This window comes from Acipenser ruthenus, chromosome 10, assembly GCF_902713425.1.
Source record: "Acipenser ruthenus chromosome 10, fAciRut3.2 maternal haplotype, whole genome shotgun sequence".
Taxonomy (NCBI): Eukaryota; Metazoa; Chordata; class Actinopteri; order Acipenseriformes; family Acipenseridae; genus Acipenser; species Acipenser ruthenus.
In genome coordinates this window covers 30,759,508-30,781,688 of record NC_081198.1, presented here as the reverse complement: position 1 = coordinate 30,781,688, position 22,181 = coordinate 30,759,508, and the positions used below count along the sequence as shown (strand labels likewise).

Below are 22,181 nucleotides of genomic sequence, written 5' to 3'. Positions count from 1 at the left end.
ATTAAACATTTGTCTATGTGGTATTTCTGTTGAACGTTATAATCAAGTACCAATCATCTTTTTCCAGACACTGCCCTCTCTTCTGAGTCCTTGCACTGCAACATGATTATATTGTAGTTGCCACAGCAGACTGGGAGTCTGGACTTCTATTTGTTGAAGTAATGTATCGTTCTACCTTTGTAAAAGCTGAAACAAAAGGGAAGGGTGTTTTTGTATTTAGAGTGCTGCTGATTCACTGCATGAGTGCCTCATTAGATCTCTCAGTTCAGAAGAGCTAATCTATTTAATCTGCCTTGAACCACCCTGACTGGCTAATTACACCCATGGAGACTCCCCCACCTGTACCTGTGGCTGCAGCAGAGAAGACATTCTCCCTGCCAGTGTTATTGTTGCCAATAATAGTATGAAATAGGGGCAGAATGTCTACTAATTGGACAGGGTAAAAATGGTTGAATAGGTTGAATATGGATAAACCATTCGTATTTGATAACGTCTGGTGCCCTATTTGGGAGCAGACTGTTTTGTAACACTTTGCTGTTTGTTATGAACTGCTTGGAATTTTTCTTTATTAACGTTTTAAAATATAATTTGTGTGTGAATGGATTGCAACTGCAACGGCACTTCCGTCCGTCAGGGTGTGAACTATGTATCAACAACTGCTGCTGCAGAGTCACTTACAATAGGACCTCTGTGTTACACCTCCTCCAGTGTACTAGCTCTGTTCATTAATAACATTCATTGTCAGTGCAGTTTTTTACCCTGTACATGTACAACGCATTGTAATAATTAAAAACATAAGAAAGCTGTAAACATCCACATTGCAGTGTTCTGTATTATATAGTGTGGTGCCATACCTTACTTACAGTAGAACCTTTAAATACTGTATAGCAACCTACTTACATGTAAATCCTCCATGTCATGCATCTATTTCCCAGAGTATTTGTACGACTGCTAAATGTGGATGATCCCTCATAAAAGTTTCAGATTGTAAAAGCATAGCAAAGTACAACATTGTACTTTTATTAGGGCTAAACTTGTATTAGGGCTAAACTTTTATTAGGGATATTAAGTGCTATATTTACAAAGGAGACTGTTTTTTGAATGATATAATGAAGGCGAATGCCCAGCAGGTATTGTTCTTGTGTAAGCCTTTTCTTTTGGTCCTTGTGAATTTTAGAACCACCACTGCAGTAATTTTGACGGTTTTCACTTTTAAAATTGACTGTGTGTGTGTGAAAGATACGTGGTTGCCTGTTCTTGATTTTTCCTAAATACATGTATTAAATACCCTGATGGCGTTTGAAAGGCAGGCTATCAAAAATAAAAAAGTTATAATCCCCTCTACCTAGAACTGCCACAGCAGTTATTTTCACTGCCTTTTACAATATATTTAATATAACCTACAATACTCTATTTTATTTTTATATACAAGCCTGTTGTTATCTCTACTGGACCTGGCAGCCATCAGTTCTTTCGTTTGGTACAAGGAGTACACCGGCGAAAATATCAGTAGGAGAGATTTCATCTTGAAGCCAGCCACAGCGCTTCCGCAGAAACTCTTCGATCAGAAAACTGCAAAGCAGCAAAGCAGCAGGCTGCAGCAGCTCAGCCTGGATTCTCTGCTGCACCGAATGCCACATGCAAGAGCTATAACACATGTTACTTTAGTTTTAAATTTAACTAATTTTTTCAGTTTTGTATGTACACATACCTTGTTTACACACTAGTTTCTTCTGAAATGTTTATTTTATTATAGGTTTTCATTTTTTTGAAGTAGTGCTTTTATATGGTAAGTTAGAAAATAAACCCTTTTATGTTTAATTGTTCATTTAAATACAGCATTTCGGCTGTGCAGACGATATGATGCGCTTGAATAAAACTTTTGAGTTGTAGCCGACAGTTGACACTAAGTCTTGACACTAAGTCTCCCTCCTGCCAGCTTGGGCTGTGACGCTTTCCTGCCACAGCATTTTTTGGGGGTAAAAAAGCTCTGATTTGTGAACTATGAGGTGATTTACTGTATGTGTTATCTTATCAATAATATTGCAAATTACTGCAGAAAGTGCTTGATGACCCATATACAAAAGTTTGTGAAGAGCACATTTATCCACGCAAATAACAGTTGTAAAATATTCTGCCCTATAACAATTAAAACAAGAAAAAAGCATGAAGTTTAACATGGAAATGTACTGTGACTGTCAGTCCAGGCAATCCAAATAAAAATGTAACAAAGTAATTTTGCTTTTCCCATTGCTATGCTATGCATTTATGGTTTGTCATGTTTTGAATGTCCTTTGCCACACCTCTCTGGGTTTAACAGTGCCTTTTCTGCTTTCCCATGCTTTCAATATGCTTTATTACATGTTCCTATGGTAAACTTATATAGGAAGCTGCTGTCTAGATCTGTTTACATATCCTATACTCTACGATGCATTGTTTTTTCTTTTATTTAAATCATCTTATCAACAGTTCATAAAAGTTAAGCTTGTGGTTCATAAAAATTATAATGTGGCCTTGAATATTTCATCTATTAAACTTTTAACACATTAGCACTAATCTATTAAATACAAAAGTTTCAACTAACAGTAATCAATTGCAGTTGTAAAACAGTTATGCAAAATGTATTTTTATGTTATTGCTACAAAAAAATGACCTTTGGCCACAAGTGGCGCCAGGAAAGTCGTATAAACATCAGTTAGAATATTATGTTTTGCATATGTCTGCCTGTTTTGCATTTAAAAGGCAGGCGTCATGACAGCTTCCCCTCACAGCTCTGCAAACCAGAGAGAGAGAGCGCACCTCAACTCTGGCCAAGCAGAGACTGTGTTGAATTATAGTGTGATATGGATTAAATTTAAACTACAGGCTAAGTTGAGACCACAAGTTCACATCACTTATTACCTGGCTGACTGGATTCAAACCCTACACAAAAGGCTGCTACTGTATACCACCCCTTACACAACTTTGACCGTATTGCCAACAAATTATTTTTAACCAGAATTAAAATAATTGGCCTTCAAAGATGTCCCTGTTGCAATTCAGTTTTAGTCATGGGGAATAATATTGAAACTAATATGGCATTTCAATCAAATGTGCAGATTCGTGTTCTGTAACCGTTCTGTGAATGGGGTACTGTATTGTTTGATAAGTTATGTAATATGTAATGAAACATATAGATGACCCTTGCTACCTTCTGGGCACCCCTGTAAACAAGATGGTTCATCTCAATGGGTCTTTCCCAGGTTTTAAGTAAAAATAAATACATTTAAAATAATACAGTTAAATTGTTAAGGCCATCTTAATATTTTACAAATCTGACAAACCTTCAGTAATAAGGCCACCTTCCATACTAAGGCCACATTTGGTTGTTCTCTTAAATCAAGTTTTTACTGTACTGCCGCTCTAAATAAGGATTCCAATGCTTGACTTTGCAAAGACACTTTTAAAATTGAACTTCTGTGGGCTCCCAATTGGCGCATCCAGTAAAGGCGCTCCACGTGTAATGCAGGATGCGCCTATAGCCTGGAGATCGCAGGTTCAAATCCAGGCTATGTCACAGTCGACCGTGACCGGGGGTTCCAAGGGGGCGGCGCACAATTGACCACCACCCGGGTAGGAAGGGCTTAGGTCGGCAGGGGAATCCACGGTTCACCGTGCACCAGCGACCCCTGTGGCCGATAGGGCGCCTGAGGGTCTGCAGTGGAGCCATCAGATCTGTGTTGTCCTCCAGCACTATAGGTCTGGTGGCCTCGCTGTGGATCCGCAGTGCAAAAAACGACAGATTGGCAGGAACACGTTTCGGAGAACGCGTGTTCCAGCCTCCGTTTCCCAAGTCGTCGGGGGGTTGCAACAGTGGACCAGAATACAAATAATAATTGGGCATTCCAAATTGAGGAGAAAACCAGGGTAAAAAATAAAGAAAAAAAAAATTGAACTTCCCAAACACTTAAGTGCCTGAATTTTACCAGCAGACCCTGAGTCTCTTTAGGATTGGAAGTTTGCATAACTGGCTCAGCAAGTCTGTCTGAGGAGTTGTTTGATGTGTTTAAGCATGCGTCTCAACGACAGCGTCTCATTCACTCTCTTACAGATTGGAGTGTTCCTGTTCCACCTATAGAATAGAAACCTGAGCTAGAAAATGTTTACATTGATGCTTAATTATTTATTTACCATAAGCAACAAAAAAACTCTGTGTCTGGTGTTTCTGACTATAAAGTAAGTTCAGGAGCCTTACTTGCCTCTTAAGCCCTGGACACACTGCCCGATGTGATCAATAACGACACAATTTTTCAGTTGCATCAGGCATTGTGTTATGCTTTGCGTCTCAACGACAGCGTCTCATTCACTCTCTTACAGATTGGAGTGTTCCTGTTCCACCTATAGAATAGAAACCTGAGCTAGAAAATGTTTACATTGATGCTTAATTATTTATTTACCATAAGCAACAAAAAAACTCTGTGTCTGGTGTTTCTGACTATAAAGTAAGTTCAGGAGCCTTACTTGCATCTTAAGCCCTGGACACACTGCCCGATGTGATCAATAACGACACAATTTTTCAGTTGCATCAGGCATTGTGTTATGCTTTGCAGTGCGATTTTACAAGATCGGCCTATCGATCGCAAAGTTTAAACATGTTTCATATTTTGCAATGCAAATCACTAGCATCAGGAACAGGAACAGTCAGGAACCAATGACTTCATCATGTTCAGTCATGACTGGAGACAGACATGCATGTATTCTCTCTCTATTAATATATATACACACACACACACACAAGGTATTCCATTGGTTTGCATATGATGTCCGTGCTGATATCTTTTGAAAACAACATAAGCATCGTATTTTTTAACTGTTAGACAAAATATTTACAGAATACTTAAAAACGGCTGATAACCATGATTTATTTATTCTTAATAGCGTTTTAATTAAATTATACCGAATCATGTTTTTATTTACAATGTAAGGGAAACATCATACTGTGCATGTTTTCATTATAAGCATTTGGGCGACACAGTATGTTCCCTATATTGTAAACAAAAACATGATTTGGTACAATTTAATTAAAACACTATTAATAATAAATGAATCATGGTTGTGGCAGCAGTTTTTAAGTACTGTATTCTGTAAATATTTAATCTAATAGTTAAAAGGCACAATGCTTATGGGGGCTGTCAGGGCTTGTTTTCAAAAGATACTGGCACAGACATCATATACAAACCAATGGAATACTGAGTGAGTGTGTGTGTGTGTGTTAATAGACAGAGAATATATGCATGTCTCCAGTCATATGTGGTTTTCACAATCACGCTGCCTTCTAGCCAAAATTGTAGATAGTAATAATAATAATAATATCTTTATTTTTATATAGCACCTTTCATAGAGGACCTCCATCACAAAGCACTTTACAAAGGTAGGCTGTGAACTGTGCATTATATGCAGAGTCACTTACAATAGGACATTGATTTAACATCTCATCCGCAGGATGGAGCACAAGGAGGTTACATGACTTGCTCCGGGTCAGACAGTCAGTGGCAGAGGTGGGATTTGAACTGGTGACCTTCTGGTTACAAGCCCTGGACTTTAACCACTGGCCTTATGTTTTTGTCTATTGTCATTGATTTACCCCATTGCTACTATACTTAATGCATCCAGGGCAGGTCAAACATCAGGAAAAAAATCACAAATTGTGTGTCCCTTCCTGCAATTTCAATCAGGCAGTGTGTGATGCCCTCCTCCATTGAGATGCAACTGTTGCATCGTGCAGTGTGTTCCAGGCTTTACAGACATATGTTTCATAGGCTAGATCAAAGTGTATATTAGTGCAAGCACCCTCTTGTGTACAAAAAAAGGGAAACTTGATCTAAACTGCCACGCCACTAGATGGCGCTGGCTCTTCTGTCAAGATGATTGTTATATATATCTATGGCAGGCAACTGTCACTGAAGAATTCATAGTGGAAAAAACGTTCACTATAACAAACCCTTCTCATAACGAACCCTCTTTTTTAATGATCCAAGCAGCAAGAACCTTTTATTTTTTCAATGGAAATGAGCACTATTAGAACGATCACTTTTACAAAATCTACCCAGATAAAACGATCTCGGTAGTGACTGACAATGAACTTTCTCCAGTGTGAATGTGTATTCTCTCAGTGAAAACAAAGACCTTGGTAGGCTAATTCGAAGATATGGCTGATTCATAGATAACCGATTGTAGTGCGAATCATGTGTGACGTATGCAACCGTTGCCATCTTCACATAAACTGCAACCATGGCAACAGGCGTGAGGAGGCAACAAGATTGAAACAGCGTGCATTGAGAAAAGCACGAAACGCTTGAAGCAATCTACGCTGGATATGTTTTTCAAGAGAAAGGGCACATAATTACTGTATTCAACATGTAAGTGTACTTTTTATTTATTTTTCATTTCTTTACTGTTTTCTTTTAAATATACAGTTTAAATGTTGATCAATGTGAAAGTTGTCTTGAAAGAACTACTGTATACTCTATAAAGATGTTCAATTCAATGTGGGCGGTTCTTCATTATTCTGATACAGCAAATTGCCAAACCCTATTATAGTGAACAACCTGATATAACAAACATTTCTCCAGATCCCAGGGGGTTCGTTATAATGAAGTTAGACTTTATGTGTATATATATATATATATAAATATATATATATATATATATATATATATATATATATATATATATATTACCGCCTGGTAAGGCCCGGCTCGTGTTATTAAATGTCCAGAGCTGAAGGCGAGGGCATCTAACATAACAAAAAGGAACTTACCAGACGGTGAGTTAAAAAAAAAAAAAAGTTTTTCTGTTTGATTTTTTTGTGATTTTATGCAGCACTAGTTTTTGTTGCTCGTGAACACACAGGTTTTCCTCATTATTCCACGAGTAATGCGGTTTGCTCAGAATTCCACCGGTGGTCTGGTATCCTTCACAGGCTTCATTATCCCAGCGGTGGATGCTTCATGTGTATTTCCAATTACCAAATAATACCTCAATACTAAAAGAAAAAAGCTTCTACTTACATGGAGCTGTTATTCAGTTCAGGTACCTCATACAAAAAAAGCAAACATGGTTTGTGAACTGTTTGTAAAACATGTAAAAGTATAAAAGTACAGCTCAGTTTTTAATTTTTTTTAAAAGGATTTCAGTGCCTGTTCATGTATTTGCATAAGTTTCAGTATTTAAGTTACCGTTCATAAAATGTATTCGTCTGTGTTAATGCTGATCATTCAGTAACTTGTTCACAATGTGTTCATAAAGTTTATTCAAAGCCTCCTTCCTGGCTTTCGAGAAGAGAGCACTGTGCATTTGTTGTTACTGATATGCTGAAATAAATTTGCTAAAAGTAATCAGACTGAATCCAGTTGTTTGATTTCTTCACTTGTCATTCAAACTAGAGACCAGTTGCTATTATGGTTATTGTGTTGCTGCTGACAGAAAACACTATTCTTGATTTTGTTTTTTACTTTATTTGTAATAAATTGAAATAGATAGATAGGACAGCAAGATAAACAGAATAGTCTACATTGACAGCTAACATTCAGAGGGCATGTACAAGAACTGAGATTTTCTTTTATCAAGCAGAAAAAAGGTACACATTTTCCAGCAGACTGATTTGGAACCGTGATTAAACATAGTGTGAAAGATATATTCGATGTCCTTTACCAGAGATTAAGGCCCTCGTATTGATCATTCAGGATAATGGAAATGTTCTAATACAATGTTATTGCATAGTTACATGGTGATCTGAAGTGCTACAATTGTAAAATCTGAGAAACCAAGGTTTTTATAGGTGTGAAAGTGAACACACTCCATGTGTCCTTAAGGTACAGCTATTATCTGACAAGGTCTTGTTGGATTTTTTTTTTTTTTTCTGTATTCGTTTTAAAACGTTATTTGAGCTGCCAAAACCCCCAGAAAATCCAAGCAACATAACTTCTGAAAGTACCCCAAAAAACCACATCTAAAAATAGTAATGGTGCCCTGCTGTTGCTGCAAATGCTTCTTGCGATTGCCTGTGTGCAGTGTCTGTCACCCTCTTGGCTCCATACCCAGTGTGTTACGGTTAGTGTAAGAATGCTAGACAGTCTGTGTAACTACAGATATACACTACTTCAGCCTGCTTGATTTCTGATAATGTAAGGGGAAGTATATAACGTCTCAGGAGTGCTCTTGGACAGTTACCAAGGTTCATGAAAACCCAGATATTGTGATATGTGAGAAAGATGTTCTTTATGTTACTTAAAAAAATGTTTCGTCTTTAAATATTTCTCTATTTTTGCATTTAGAATATATAATCACAAATAAAAGCGGTCCAAAGAAATACGTTTTTCTACTTCTTTTTGTATTTTCTGTTCAAAGATTCACTTTTTAGGTGCAGAAGCACATGGTAAAAATATAACTGGAAATCAATATTACAGTGTAAAAACAAAGGGATTTCATGTTTGACTGCAAATAAAATGGAATGCTGCGGAGCAATCAGAGACCAAGGTCCTAATCAACAGGAACTGATGCATTGAAAATTCTGTAGTTTTCAAAAGCAAGGGTCAACTATTAATATAATAGCCTTTCAATACAAATAAAGGCCTGCATGTCCATATTATTATACAAAGTAATATAATATGCATGTTGAGCAAGAGACTAAAAAATGTACTCTTCACAAAAACTCAAGATACAACTGTACACAGGAGATATTAATATAATATAAACTTTAGACTCACCAGAGTGATTAAATCGATCAAAGAATGTTTAACTAAGGCATGCAAAATAAAAGCCATGGGGATCACAGATTCATCGAACTGGTCTGGGGGATCTTGCTTGAACCAAAGTCATTGTATTTATCTTGCTCTTAATTGTATTATTACTTGTACTGTAACACTTGAAATGTATTTGCTTACGATTGTAAGTCACCCTGGACAAGGGCGTCTGCTAAGAAATAAATAATAATAATAATAATAATAATAATAATAATAATAATAATAATCTAGTAGCTGTAGGATTGTGTAGTTAAATGAACAGGTAATAGAAAACACTATTACACTTCACAAACTTTTCACATAATTAACTAGAATAGCCAGTGTTTTTATATTGTTATTCAAAGAAAAAAATGAAGGTAACATCCTTGAATATTGGTGGATGAGCTTATTTTAGCAATAATATGGTCATTGTGAAAACTCCAAATTCACAAATTAAAATCCAGTACAGGTAAACTGCTTAAAACTGTATAGCCTACTGCAACATGTCAGCTTTGCCTGGCAAGTGAGAACTTGTTTTGGGATCTGTTATTCCTCCCCTTTCTCTCCTAATCGTTTGAGGCGCAGTACTTTCATGCAGGTTGTCTGTCTCTGCTTGGGTTCTTTTCTTCCTAAACATAACACACAGAGTCCATCAATCACTACCACAGCTGTGGGCCTAGTTTTGGTAAAATAAAATGCGCTCATTATTCCAGGTACTGGAACCAGTGCCGCCCACCGGGGGTTAACCAGGAATTTTGTCCCACGCCTGTACATTCTGGGGGGCCCAGACTGTTTTTTTTTTACAGCCGAGATAAAAAAAGTAATGCCGAGGGGAGGGAGCCTGACTTAAAAACTTGTCCTGGAAATTTCTGTGGGTGGCACTGACTGGAACTGCTATTCCACTCGTTCTATACAAATAAATTAAAATATAACTTATTTTTGTTGTTACATTGCTGGCTGCAGGCAATGCTTAAAATTATGTATAAATTAATGTTTAGAGTAGTTAATAAAATAATTAAATATAGTTTGTGTCTCTTGTGCACTTCCATTCATTATAGAAAAGTATTGTTTTCACTTTAATGATATGGTGTATTGTACCATAATAAAGAAAAGCATGCTTTACTTTTACAGGGCACGAAATAACCGACGGCACCGCCACTTGACACAATGCCTCTCAAATTTACAGTAAAAGTTGCCTGTAAGCCCATCTGTCATTGCCATCGGTGTCCGTCAGCTGGCCTGTTCTGTCACAATTCAATTTAATTCTGTCTAATCTCGTCCTGTGAGAAAATGACTGTATTATTGTTGCCATCCTTTTTACTGTGCACCTCCCAGCACTAAGCCACGAGAAAGACGTTCTGTAGCCGTAGCCATTAATTCTAAGGGGGGGCGGGGGGGGGGGGGGCAAGGTGTTTAAAAGTAGTCGGGTAACATGGTTTTGTATTGCATAATAATTCTTCTAAGCCTCATTTACATTAACAACTGAGACTTAAGCTAAAATCCAATGAAATTCAATACTGTAAATGTGCCTCCATTAGGGTTCGTAATTTTATTTGAATATAGATGCTCAGAAATTGTATTCTGCAAAGGAGTAAATTACAATAAAAAAAAACAAAGATTTGCACAGTGGAGCTGAGAGTAGCTCCTACCCAAACAGCAACCCTAGCCTCCATATTGACTCCGATTACCAAATTCAGACTAACGAACGTCAAGAAATACAGAGTAACATTCTTTAATCTAATAAGTTATAAGGTACCTGACTGGTCTGGGTTTCTTTGTGCTCCTGGTTGTTTGAATGTGTGAGTTCTTTAATGTCGCACTGCCTTTCTCTCCCTGTAGCCAGCCAGCTTGTTATCCTATAGCTTTCAAAAACATTATATCATCACCCGAATAGATTCTCTGTACTACTGCGCACCACTAACTGAGACAGTTAAGGTAGGGCTAAGGAAAGGGTTTAAAAATAACTAACAGATTTTTTTTTCTCACTATTTATTATTTAAGATCTGTAAAGTAAATTACTACCAATTAATGAAGATTGGGTCATTTTATATGCATTCTGAGACCAAAAAAAGGTCAAAGGTCAAATTTCAGGGTAATGCATTTTAACAAGACCAATATCTATTTACATATTTGTTCTTAACCATTTTTTTGTCTGAAAAAGATGACTCTACATTGAATTTTGTTTTGTGAACTTTAGCAAGGACATACCTAATTCATTTTTGCATAACAATCTTAGAAAAAACTTTTTTTTTTAAATATATATATCAATTTGTCAGGTAAGTAAGCTGGGCTGAGTTGAGTGGGGGACGGAGGGGGGTGATGCTGGGACGCCAGAATCACCGTCGAGCCCTCTTGAGGTGTCGTGGGCTAGTCGACGAAACACTGAGGATGGAAGGTGCCCACTTGAAAACCCCAGAGATGTACCCTACTTAGCTCAATCCAGACGGTTGTCATGCTGATGCGCTGGGGAGGCCGCACTTTGGTTGATCCCCGGAGCCAGCATCGCAGCCGTTGTGTGTGCTGATGCGCCAGGGAGGCAAAATAAGCTGATCCCTGGAGCCAGCATTACACTTCAGCCATTAACACCAGACAGAAGGATATCTACATCATCATATGGAAGGAAACGTAAATGGATGGAGACACATATGGATCACATTAGTTTACTGTAAAGCTACGTCTTAGTTGGTGCTTATCTTGGCGAGAGCCGAGTTCAAATCAGCATGAAGTTTTAACATCTACTCTCGTGTAATGGAAATCATGTCTGCTTTCTTTAGCCTTCAATGGCATACAGAAAAAGTAATATGGTGATCTTTCAATTTTATAGCTTTAAAACATTTCTTTACATCTATTATTTGAAACAAAACAAAAAAATGCATTCTGGCAAAATATTAAGATATAATGAATTATATGCAGTAAAATGCACTCGTGAGTAAGGGTCAGCACAAGGATTTCCTCTGTATTTTAGAAGTAGTGTTAGCCCATTCAGTCCATCACCGGGGCACTGATGAAAAAAGGGCACTGCTAGTGTTCGATTCGTTTAGAGGCCATCTACACGATTCTGTGCGCCAGAAGCTGAAGGACTGCAACACCGACGTGGCCGTTATCCAAGGGGGCATCACTGGAATTTTGCAGCTGCTGGACGTAGGGATCAACAAGCCGTTTAAGGATCGTGTGAGACAGAAATGGGTGGACCAAGGTGAGTGTTTTTTTTTTCTCCGTTTATGCGATTGCTCTGATTATGATGTTGCAAAAATAAGATGTGTGTTGTGTTTAGAACATAATTAATTGATGTTTATTTCATACAAGTTGTTAAATGGATAGACCAACAACACTATTACAGGTAACTGTCATTTAAATATACAGTAAATGATACAAAACATACTTTTCTAATATCAAAATGTATTGTTAATGTAAACTGCTAAAAAGTTTTTTAAAAGTTTGCATTTGTTTAGTAAGGCTAAACGACTTTTTCAATCAAAAAACGTTGTTACAGACCTTATATATTGTATATTGTGTATATGAACAAATAAAATAACTCTTATAATGTTACAACACTAAAAACAACCACATTGAAAGCGCTTAAGAGAACTTGAATTGTATTAGCTGTTTTGTTGGAGTAATCAAAGACTGGAGTAAACGCTTTGAACAAACAGCACGGTCCTTTGAATCTTTCTAGGATTCTTCTTTTGTGCACAGGTGCACAGCATAGAAGATTGAGAGTTGCTGCTGCGTCATTGTGGCTGATGTACAGCAGCGGTATAAACGTCACAGACAGAAGCATGTTGGAGTTGACAACAAGCCATTACCACAGCATTTCTGACAACCACATTTGGCGCCCATGAGAAAGTTACTAATTTAGGAAGCGTGAGGTAGGCCAATAATCAAATCAGAACAAAGCCTTAAAAGGAAATTAATTTTATAAATCTTTTATATAGGGCCTTTCGCAATAAATCGCCTCAAAGCACTTTTCAGATAAATATAACAAAAAATGTATACTATTGTGACAGGGTAGCTCCTCGGCCCAGGCTGGTTACTGGTTACAGAAACAAATAAACAGGGCATGCGGGCCAAAATAAACAGTTCAAACAAAAGAACAACACACTTGTAGGCTGGGCCGCTGCCTTCTCTACAGTTCAAAACTCAAAGCACAAACTCCTCCAACAAACAAAGGCTGTTGCTTCTGTTTTTATACACATGGCCACTCCCCAATTAGCACTCAATTACCTAATTTGGGAAAGGCCACACCTGTGATTGCTGGCAGGGACCAATTTAACCCCATCCCTGCCAATCTTACATTTTCACACAAACACTTCTATTTACAGCAGCAGGGCTTTCATCCTGCCACAAATACACAAAAAAATTCAGAGAAATAGTAGATAAGGTGATAAAATACATTTTAAATGACATACATTAAAATAATTAAAAAAAAAATGTAAATGTCTTTAAAAAGCAGTAACAAAATATACAGGTGTTGTTAATCGTACTTTAAAAGCAGCGTGAGACGATGCCTCCCTTACAAATTGTGGCACATCACTCCACAACTTAGGGGCTCTAAAGCTGAATGCTGTGCCACCTGCCTTCTTTGTATCCATAGAATACTGAACAAACTTATAATAGAGCAACTAGGGACATATAGAGTCAGCAAATCTTTTAGATATAGAGGAGCAATACCTTAAAATCAGTCCTGAACCATACAAGAAGCCAATGTAAGGGAGCTAACAGCACTTTCAGTCGGAAGTATGCAATCACTCAACTATGTATGCAATGGAACCAGACTAGCACTCTTATAAGTGGCGTGCTGGCCACGAAGAAGGCATATTACTGCACTACCAAATGTATCCATACAAAGGTTAGGCTCATTTCAAAGCAAGTAAGATACTATGAACATTTTAAACAAAACAGTTTTTTGTTTAAGCCAAAAGAGACAGAATGCTTGAGCAAGCGGCATGACTGCATGTTGTTTCAAATAAAATTAAAACAAGCGCCCAGGTTTTCCTGGATGCTTAAATCTGTTTCTGCTACAGTTATGCTTATAATGCTATGTTAAATATGCATAGTACCATGTATAGTACCATTTTAAAGACTGTTAAATCATTACAATACTGTGCTAAGTGATTGTATTTTTCCCCAGATTAAGATGGTAGATAGCAGGTGTGAATCTGTCCTGTGGTAGCTGGTTAGATCTAAATTCACCAGCTATAAAGGGACGACAAACATGTCAGTGACTGTTCACTATGCACATGTTTGGGTTCTCGATGCACCATGCCATATTAAATTAGGAAAATGTTTACTGATTTTAGACTTCCTAAAAGTAAGGCATGCAAACAGTTTTTATTTTATTATGGTACGGACAATAAATGTTTGCTGTAAAGAATGGAAATGCATAAGAGGTAACATTTATGTCCTTATTTCATGAACTACAACTGTTAGTTTGACATACAGAGCCTCATGCTGTATACCACCATCTTTACTCTTTGTAGAGTATATTCAGACCAGGTTTCATCCCAATTCAATAAGCAGTTCTTTAATTATTTGTACAAGTGTAAGTGTGGCATATACATATATAGTGTAAGACATATACATGCATCCCCAGCAGGGGCCAATAAGTGTCTCAGTATAACGGTACAGTTTAGTTTATGGCAGTTCCTGTGCAGGTTTACAAAAGTGTAGGCTGCATATCCCTGAACCATGCAGATTTAGTGGAGGTGTCACATTTTTGGTTAATCTCAAGAAATGCTTATGCTATTCTGATGAAAAGTGGTAAGGACCTTCTTTAGTTACTGAGAGTATCAGTTGCTATGTAATATCACAGTGGTGATTTCTGACAGTCATAATGAAGCTTTCAAGATTATATGAACTGATTCATATCAATTCAGAATGGTAAATGTTTTTTACTTTTTTCTTTTTATTTGTCCAGCATCTCCTCTACTAGGAACCAACCCAGCCTTTTCAGAGCCAACCCAGTACTGTCCCTTTTCTCAAGTGCCTTTTTCTTACAGTATTTCAACCTCTTGTTTGTAGTCTAGGGACGAACAAGGGTGTTTTTTCTGGTCATCTAGTGTCTATAAACTGTGTTTCCCGACACAGTACTTGTGTATGATATTATTAGTTAGAAATTACACACTTGAGATGCCTGCTGTGGCTTCATTAAGGTTCAATCTGCTTTCTGTCTTCTGGACTCAAATGACTATGCTACATGAACCCATTAAAAGAGAATGTTATTTTATTTTGTATGCCCAATTATTATTTAAGTCCTGTTTTTCCCTCACTGCTGCAACCCCCACAGCAGCTCAGGTGAACTGAAGCTCAGTGAGCATCCTGATCACAGCCAAGCCAATTGCCTCTTTACACCCAGGTGCTTTACCGGTCTGCAAAAGGAGGTCCATGATGGCCCTTATCCTACTCACACAAACTAAATAGACTGGCCTAAATCTGTTGCAGACAGCAAAAGCACAGCAGGATTAAAGTAATCTGCATTTACACTTATCAAGATCAATCAGTATAAAATGGCAAATTGGAGACACAATGACAAGTGTATTGGAGACACATCTAATACCACTTCACTTCAGCAATGTAGGAGTCTTTTAAAAGCTGATCGCCGTGGTTGTTTTTTTGGGTTTTTTTTTGGAACAGGTATGCTAAACAGCAATGGAGGAGGATAGCAAACACATATTATAATATATTACACGGGTAACAGGCTGAAACAGCAATAGAAAATGGTACACTGAGCACATACTGTACCATCAACCTATTTTAAATGCTGTAACAGACTAGAAACTTTCCATAAAGTACGTCAGGGGTGCAATTTGCTAACCATACGAAACTGTTCGGTCACGTTCGGAACAGCATATTTTGCTATCTATTACTGGGTGTAAAGCTGTATTTAATTCTCTCCCAGAATACCCCTCTCTGCAGAGCACTGGGCCAAGTGTTCATATAAGACCCTTTGTCATTTTGTTACTAAACATTACATCATTGCCTAGACACTGTTTCATAAAAGTGTCTGGGGCCAGAAAAAGGGTCTCTCTCATTGAGTCAGGGGTATGTCTGGTATTGGTTCACCAAGTTCTTTTCTAGTTGTATCTTTAGCTGATTTTTGTATGTGAAGCATCAGTGAGGGCCCTTTTCTAACAACTACGCATGTTTGTAAAATGTTGTAAATACAAAATTACAGCTGTGCGTATCATTAAAAAAATAAAATAAATTAATCCACTTTATGTTTCTAATCCCAGATTGTAATACACCAATAACTTGCTTTAAAGAATGTCCTTAGTTTTATCATGAAAGGACATCAAAATACAATGTGTCCTGCACACCATGCGTATGTAAAGATAGAAGTACAGGCATCTCCTTAAACACACAAATTCTATTGTGAGGCCCTTTAAACATTAAGTGACCTACTTTAAAAAAATCTTGTCTTACAACTTGTGTTAACAAATTCCCGAGACCCCATTCCCAATCTGGAAGCCTTGTGGCTTTCATCCCGGCACTATAGCTGGGAAACATTACTGATTAAAATTTGGCTTGAGGGGCCTTGGGATTATCCTCTTAACGCCGACGAGGTCCACTCAATTGAGCTAAACGGTAGGGGACTTTCATTTTTACAGACAACAAAAAATGAATAATATGAACATAACATATTCATTGCAAGCCCCTTCTTCGTTATAACTTTAAAGTGGGTACAGGCCTTTTAGCACGACACCGCTGTACTATAAATTCACCCCTTTGCAGCACATACTATCATCCCACATCCTGACACCACAGCACTGCAGATTATATGGACTGCGCCTGAGTCATGTTGAAAATAAACCTGGAATCAACAGAATTCTGACTTGTTGTTTCAAGTGACTGTAGCTATCAAAATATTACATAAGCCTTACTTGCATTTCCATTTGCATTACAGGTCTCAAATGTGTGCTTCCTTGATCATTTGTTCTGGAGGGTGAAATTGCCCCCACCACTTCAACATCTTATTTTCTATCGTTAACTAACTAGCCACTTCTCCAAATGACTGACATGATTTCAGCTTTAAACATGCTCTGATCCAGAAGACACTGCTGAGGTGGAAAGACCTAGTAAGTGCCCGCATAGCACCTTTCTTTAACCTAATGTCATACAAGAACTCATATTTTAAAATGAAAAGACAGGCTTCTTATAACATGTATTTCTTTCAAAACTGCAACACCTACAGTATGTGGGTAATGGAAGTGCAGGCCAGGTCAGATTTATGGAATTATTTTGGTAGCAGTGAGAGGAATGATATCTAGGACACTGACTGATACTGACCTGGCATCATCGGCTCAGACATTTCAATAGGGTTTGGGTGGGATGCTTAATCCTAAAAGCAGATCACCCTTTTTAAGACAACGATTTGTGGACATAAAAGTGGCTTGCCCATAAGTTAACTGTAAATAGTACTTTACAGATGTCAAAATATTTATGTATATTCATTGGGCCTAAGCCAAAGCTTATCAGCGAGCTTTAAGTGGTTTATATTGCTAGGGACATCCCCTATTCATCTTTGCAGAGCCCCAACTCACAAAGTCCTTTAAAATACGAAAGAAACAGTAATTTCTGGCAACAACAAAGTGATAAACATGCCAAATTTGGTAATGGCACAGAACGAGCACAGGAGGCGCTGTTGAGTTCCATACGTGTATTACATAGTTAATTAACTTTGAAATATAAAATGTAAACAGCAAAAAAGACAGAAAAGTGCAAATGTCTGATACGGCAGTTACACAAGTTCAGCAGAGTGTGTGCTCATAATACTAAGAAAACTATAATGCAAACTCTCCACTGTGACCCATAGGAGGCGCTGTGCATCCACAGTGAATTTTGTGACAATATGGCGCTCATCATGTGGCAACTATACCTACCAAATGTCATTGCTATGACTGATACCTTTTCTACACCCTCACTGCTTTTTACAACGCTCTCAATTAATTTCAATTCATGTAGCGATGACACAAAGCAGGTGCTCTACGGCGTGCCAGAAAATCGTATGGTCATAAAAATCTACCATCTTGAAACTAATTCAAAGCAGTGTATATCTGCAGCTGCCTTTCTGTGAGGACTCCAACTGCTGTACCAGTGGCCAAATCTATCAGTAACCAACCCCTGCTCTCCCTATGACTGCGTTCATCAGATCTCTTTTTGCATAAGTACAAGAGTGAGCTTTTGGCATTTCTTCAATAATATATTTAAAAAAAACACTGAAAAATCAATAGGAAATGTTTTCTGCTAAAATATCAAGCAACATATGTCTGTTGTTATGTCAACTTGACATGGCTTTGAAATACACTTCTGAACGAACCACACTCAGGATGAAATAAACAACCCCTGGAAATGTGTGAATGGGACCATTTCAAGCCCCCTGTACTATATAAAGCACACTGCTGCAGCCCCTGCTTCCAGGGCAGCAGATACTACAAGCTAGCAGGCCACCCTCATGCAATAGCCCATAGAGATCACTTTTAAGAATTGCACTTCTATTTACTGAATGCCTTGCAGGCTATGAATGCAATTACTGTAAGTGCTTCCTTGCTCGCTCACTGGCTATGAATTAGAATAAGCCTGGGAAATGAACAGGACAGATATTCACAGAAGTGAGGTCTGGAAATGATAAGAGGAACAAATAACCAACAATTACATGGGGCAGTATACAGATCCCTGTGAAAATGTCAGTGTGGTATCCTTATCAAAAGTCTTTAATGTTATATTACTGTAATGTAGCTACGCGCATTCTTTCTTAAGTTAAACGTTGCAGTTTCTTACTTGTCCTCAATCCCTTTCAGGGTTGTAGTGCAGTTTTAGGAAAATTAATCAGAATATTGTATGTGTCTACTTGAAAAGTGTTTTATGGAAACTTTATATACATGACTTCTGAAATTTGAATTGTTCCCAGTATAGTTACCTATCTTTAATTCTGAAAAAAATGTCTTATTTCCAAAATTGATTTATGCATTGAACAAACAAACACATAAACGTGCTAATTAAATAATTATCAATTGAATAATAAGCCTAGTTACTTACAAGGCAGACTTCAAGGGTTCGGTATTAGAAATGGCCAACAAGGACTGCAGAGGGAAGGCTAGGCTCATAAATGTGCTGGTTTTGTGGTTATTTCCAGAAATATTTTCTGAACTGATTTCCGTCATATATACTGTATAGGAGGTTCATAGGTCCTTTCTCATTACCGAATTAAGTAGTTTTTTTCCTCTGCAAACTTTTTTTTTTGCCTGAGTGAACAGTCTTCAAGCCAAGAGGATTGTGTATTTTTGTTTACTACATTTCTCACCATAGTTCAGCCTTTTGGGTACTGCTTTGAAACCAGACATGGTTGGCTTACCAGTTTGTTTACATTAACCATGGTAGCTTTCGCTGCAGACACCCAACCTTCCTTACTCCTTGAAGCTTATTGGCCACTCAAGCACTAACCTGCAACCACCTTGGTACCAGCACTTACCATACAGAAAATTTGTTACAGCCAAGGAAGTGAAAAATAAATGTGTTAGACAGGAAACTGTAACACTAATTTGGATTTAGGAGGCAAAGCCTTAAATACCAATACATAATATACGCTTTAAAGGACAGTGCCTATTCAAATGAGGATACAAGAAAAGGGAATTACTTAAGAGTAATTTAGTTATCTAGTCACCCTGCAAAAAAAAATTAATCTGCCTTGGACACAAACTGAAGAGACTAGACCTTCACCACCTACAAAAAAAATGTGCAAACGCAACAGTAATACCAAAAAGCCCTTTTCGCGTCGCTCGTCTGGAAAACCCAAAAGTTACAATCTGAATACGCTTTGTAAAACGGAAAAACAGTACAACTCAAGTTCTTCACGAGTTTGAGGATATTATTGTGCGTTTCAAAATGCAGTATTTAATAACGTTCTAAAATAACTAAAAAACACAGATTAAATTATATGTCGTGGCTTTTATTAAACGCAAAGCGGTGCAAGATGAAGAAAAGTCAAAAAAAGCTTGTTCTAATATGACAAGAACCCGTGTATCGGATTACAATAACACACTTCAACTTGAAGCCCGCACCCCCGCCTCTCGCCCTCAGTAAGCATCGCGTGAGAGCAGCTCCAGCTCTCAACTTGATTAATGCAAGCGTAGTATTTCCATGCCAAACCAAAACTACACTATCTGCTTCTTAAGGTGAACCTACTAGAAATTAAAAGACGTCAGCATGCTTTTACCCCATAGGTCCTTACAATATTCCTCGACGACTAGAAACATTTGGCATTACATTTTTTTTTTTAAAAAATACCAACCAGTTTTTAGCAAAGTTTTAAAAACAAAGTTAGAGACCTAGTTAGTTAGGTTGTTTCGTCCTGTCAGCACCATTCAAATGGTGGTATTGTTCATTACAAGAAATAAAAGCAATTTGTTGGCAGAATGAAAATTGAAATCAATACCGAAGCACGAAAAGCATTTAAAAGTAACTATTATGTCGAAATACCATTTCACTGTGACCGATTATTTATAACTACAGGTAAAAGCACATGTGCCAGTTACACTTACAGTAACGTAACACGTTGGTAAAGATGTATTAGTTTTTAGTTGTTGGGTCTGCTTAGATCACAGACAATACGGCACTGACTTTTCATAGACGAATTGAGAGTCAAAGTAACACCTTCGTCTTTTACAAGATACATTTTAACTATACTGTTAAGGTTTTGAAAGTTTTTGAGTAAGATGTATATTTACCAAATAGTTATGGTTCTAGATATTGTATTGTTAATACCACATTTAATAAATTAGCGCTACTTTATGTATTTTTTAAATCGACATTAGAAAAAAAAAAAAAAAGTATAGGTCCTACTACGCAGCCAAACTGTATGGAATTCATTTCCTACTCAAATAATTGAAAATGACCTTACAAAAACGCATTCCATAATCGTGTCAACATAGTTCATGTTTTGTTTTTTTTTAATTTTATTTTTTTATTCATTAAACATCGTGCTGCCCTTTATTAAAACATCGGTTGTGAATATATATATATATATATATATATATATATATATATATATATATATATATATATATATATATATATATATTAAAGCATAATTATTAAAAAGTACAATTTATAAAAAATCGCCTAAAGGTGTTTTTTTTATATATATGTTGGTGGTTTCTGCTAGTGATTGCTTAAGCAATACAGAAAGCATGCGTTTATGTAAGCAAATCATATATACCCAACACACCTTAAACCATTGTTAACGTATTATTATATAGATATCTTACATTTTCTGTATCGGCTTCTTTCGTTTTTTGACAGCGTAGATCCCTCCGGTGGCCAACATACTCTTCTTACAAGTTAGTGTAACTAGTGAAGTTTCTTTTCACTGCATGCAATTTTTCAAAGAAATGCGATCAAACACCGAGATAAGTAAAATCCCCAAAGAGAATGTATGTAGTCGACATTCAACCACCTCAGCGCGGAACTGGCAAATGCGAAATCAAAAACAAATGAAGAACGATCCGAGACACCCACAAACCCAAATAACCCTTGAAAAAGATTCCAAAAAAGTGTCCTGTTTAACAGCGAATAGTAATGGCGTGATCAGAACAAATTTCCCTTCTTCTTTTCAATTTTTTAAAGCTGTCACTCTATACTGCCCCCAAACAAAGTTTCCTTGTGTTCTTTGGTGTTGTTTTCACTTTGCTCAGACCAATCCGGAGTACTGTAACAGTACCGAGCTCGAAGCAGGTACAGTATTGGTGCGCCTATTCTGCGCCTCCCATTCAGGAAATAGTACATTGTATATAACAGTGCTTTTTAACGTGGAGCGGAAGCAAGAGGGAGTGCAGTTAAACGATCACGCATCTCCCTCCTCCGGTCGCATAGATGAACTGGACTTCTTATACAAACTGGTAGCATGAACACACACAGGCATATGGTATTCATGATAGACTAAGGCTGAGATAAAAAAAAAAAGTAAAAACTGCACAGGTAGACCAGACCGAACCCCTTCCCCCCTAATAAGGAGCCTAAATATACATTTCTCGAATTCCAGTGGCTATGTAGGCCACGTTTAAATGCATACTGTCCAGCTCTGTTCATCAGCCTAATAAAGTATGTTATGTGCATATTAATTAATTGTTAAAAAAAAAAAAAAAGGATAGCAATAATGCAAATATAATACATTTCATAGCATCGTAATTTTGCTTCATTCAGGAGTGCAGTGGGTTCAAATGGAAAGTGCGGCTGGATTCACTTTTCTTAAGGGTTATTTGAAGTGGGGTCCCTTACTCTTTGAAGCCACAGCAAACCCATTGACTGACCAGGAGGTCTGAAAATAGACATACGACCAACCTTCCCACTGTCAAGCAAATCACCTCTGTTAACTTTCCGAACCATTCCCATTTGCTACTATACTCATGCGAAATGTAAAAAAAC

The 22,181-nt window shown here is 37.4% G+C and overlaps 1 protein-coding gene across 1 annotated transcript in view; it reads right to left on the bottom strand.

Annotated features, from left to right (window-relative positions):
- The window catches only part of LOC117401326 (aryl hydrocarbon receptor-like), a 118,176-nt gene extending 96,727 nt beyond the window's left edge, over positions 1-21,449 (bottom strand). Inside the window, exon 1 of the mRNA XM_034001923.3 lies at positions 21,026-21,449. Coding sequence (XP_033857814.2) covers positions 21,026-21,084 — 59 coding nt within the window. The 5' untranslated portion in view covers positions 21,085-21,449. The remainder of the gene's footprint in view (positions 1-21,025) is intronic.
- Positions 21,450-22,181: the final 732 nt, after the last annotated feature.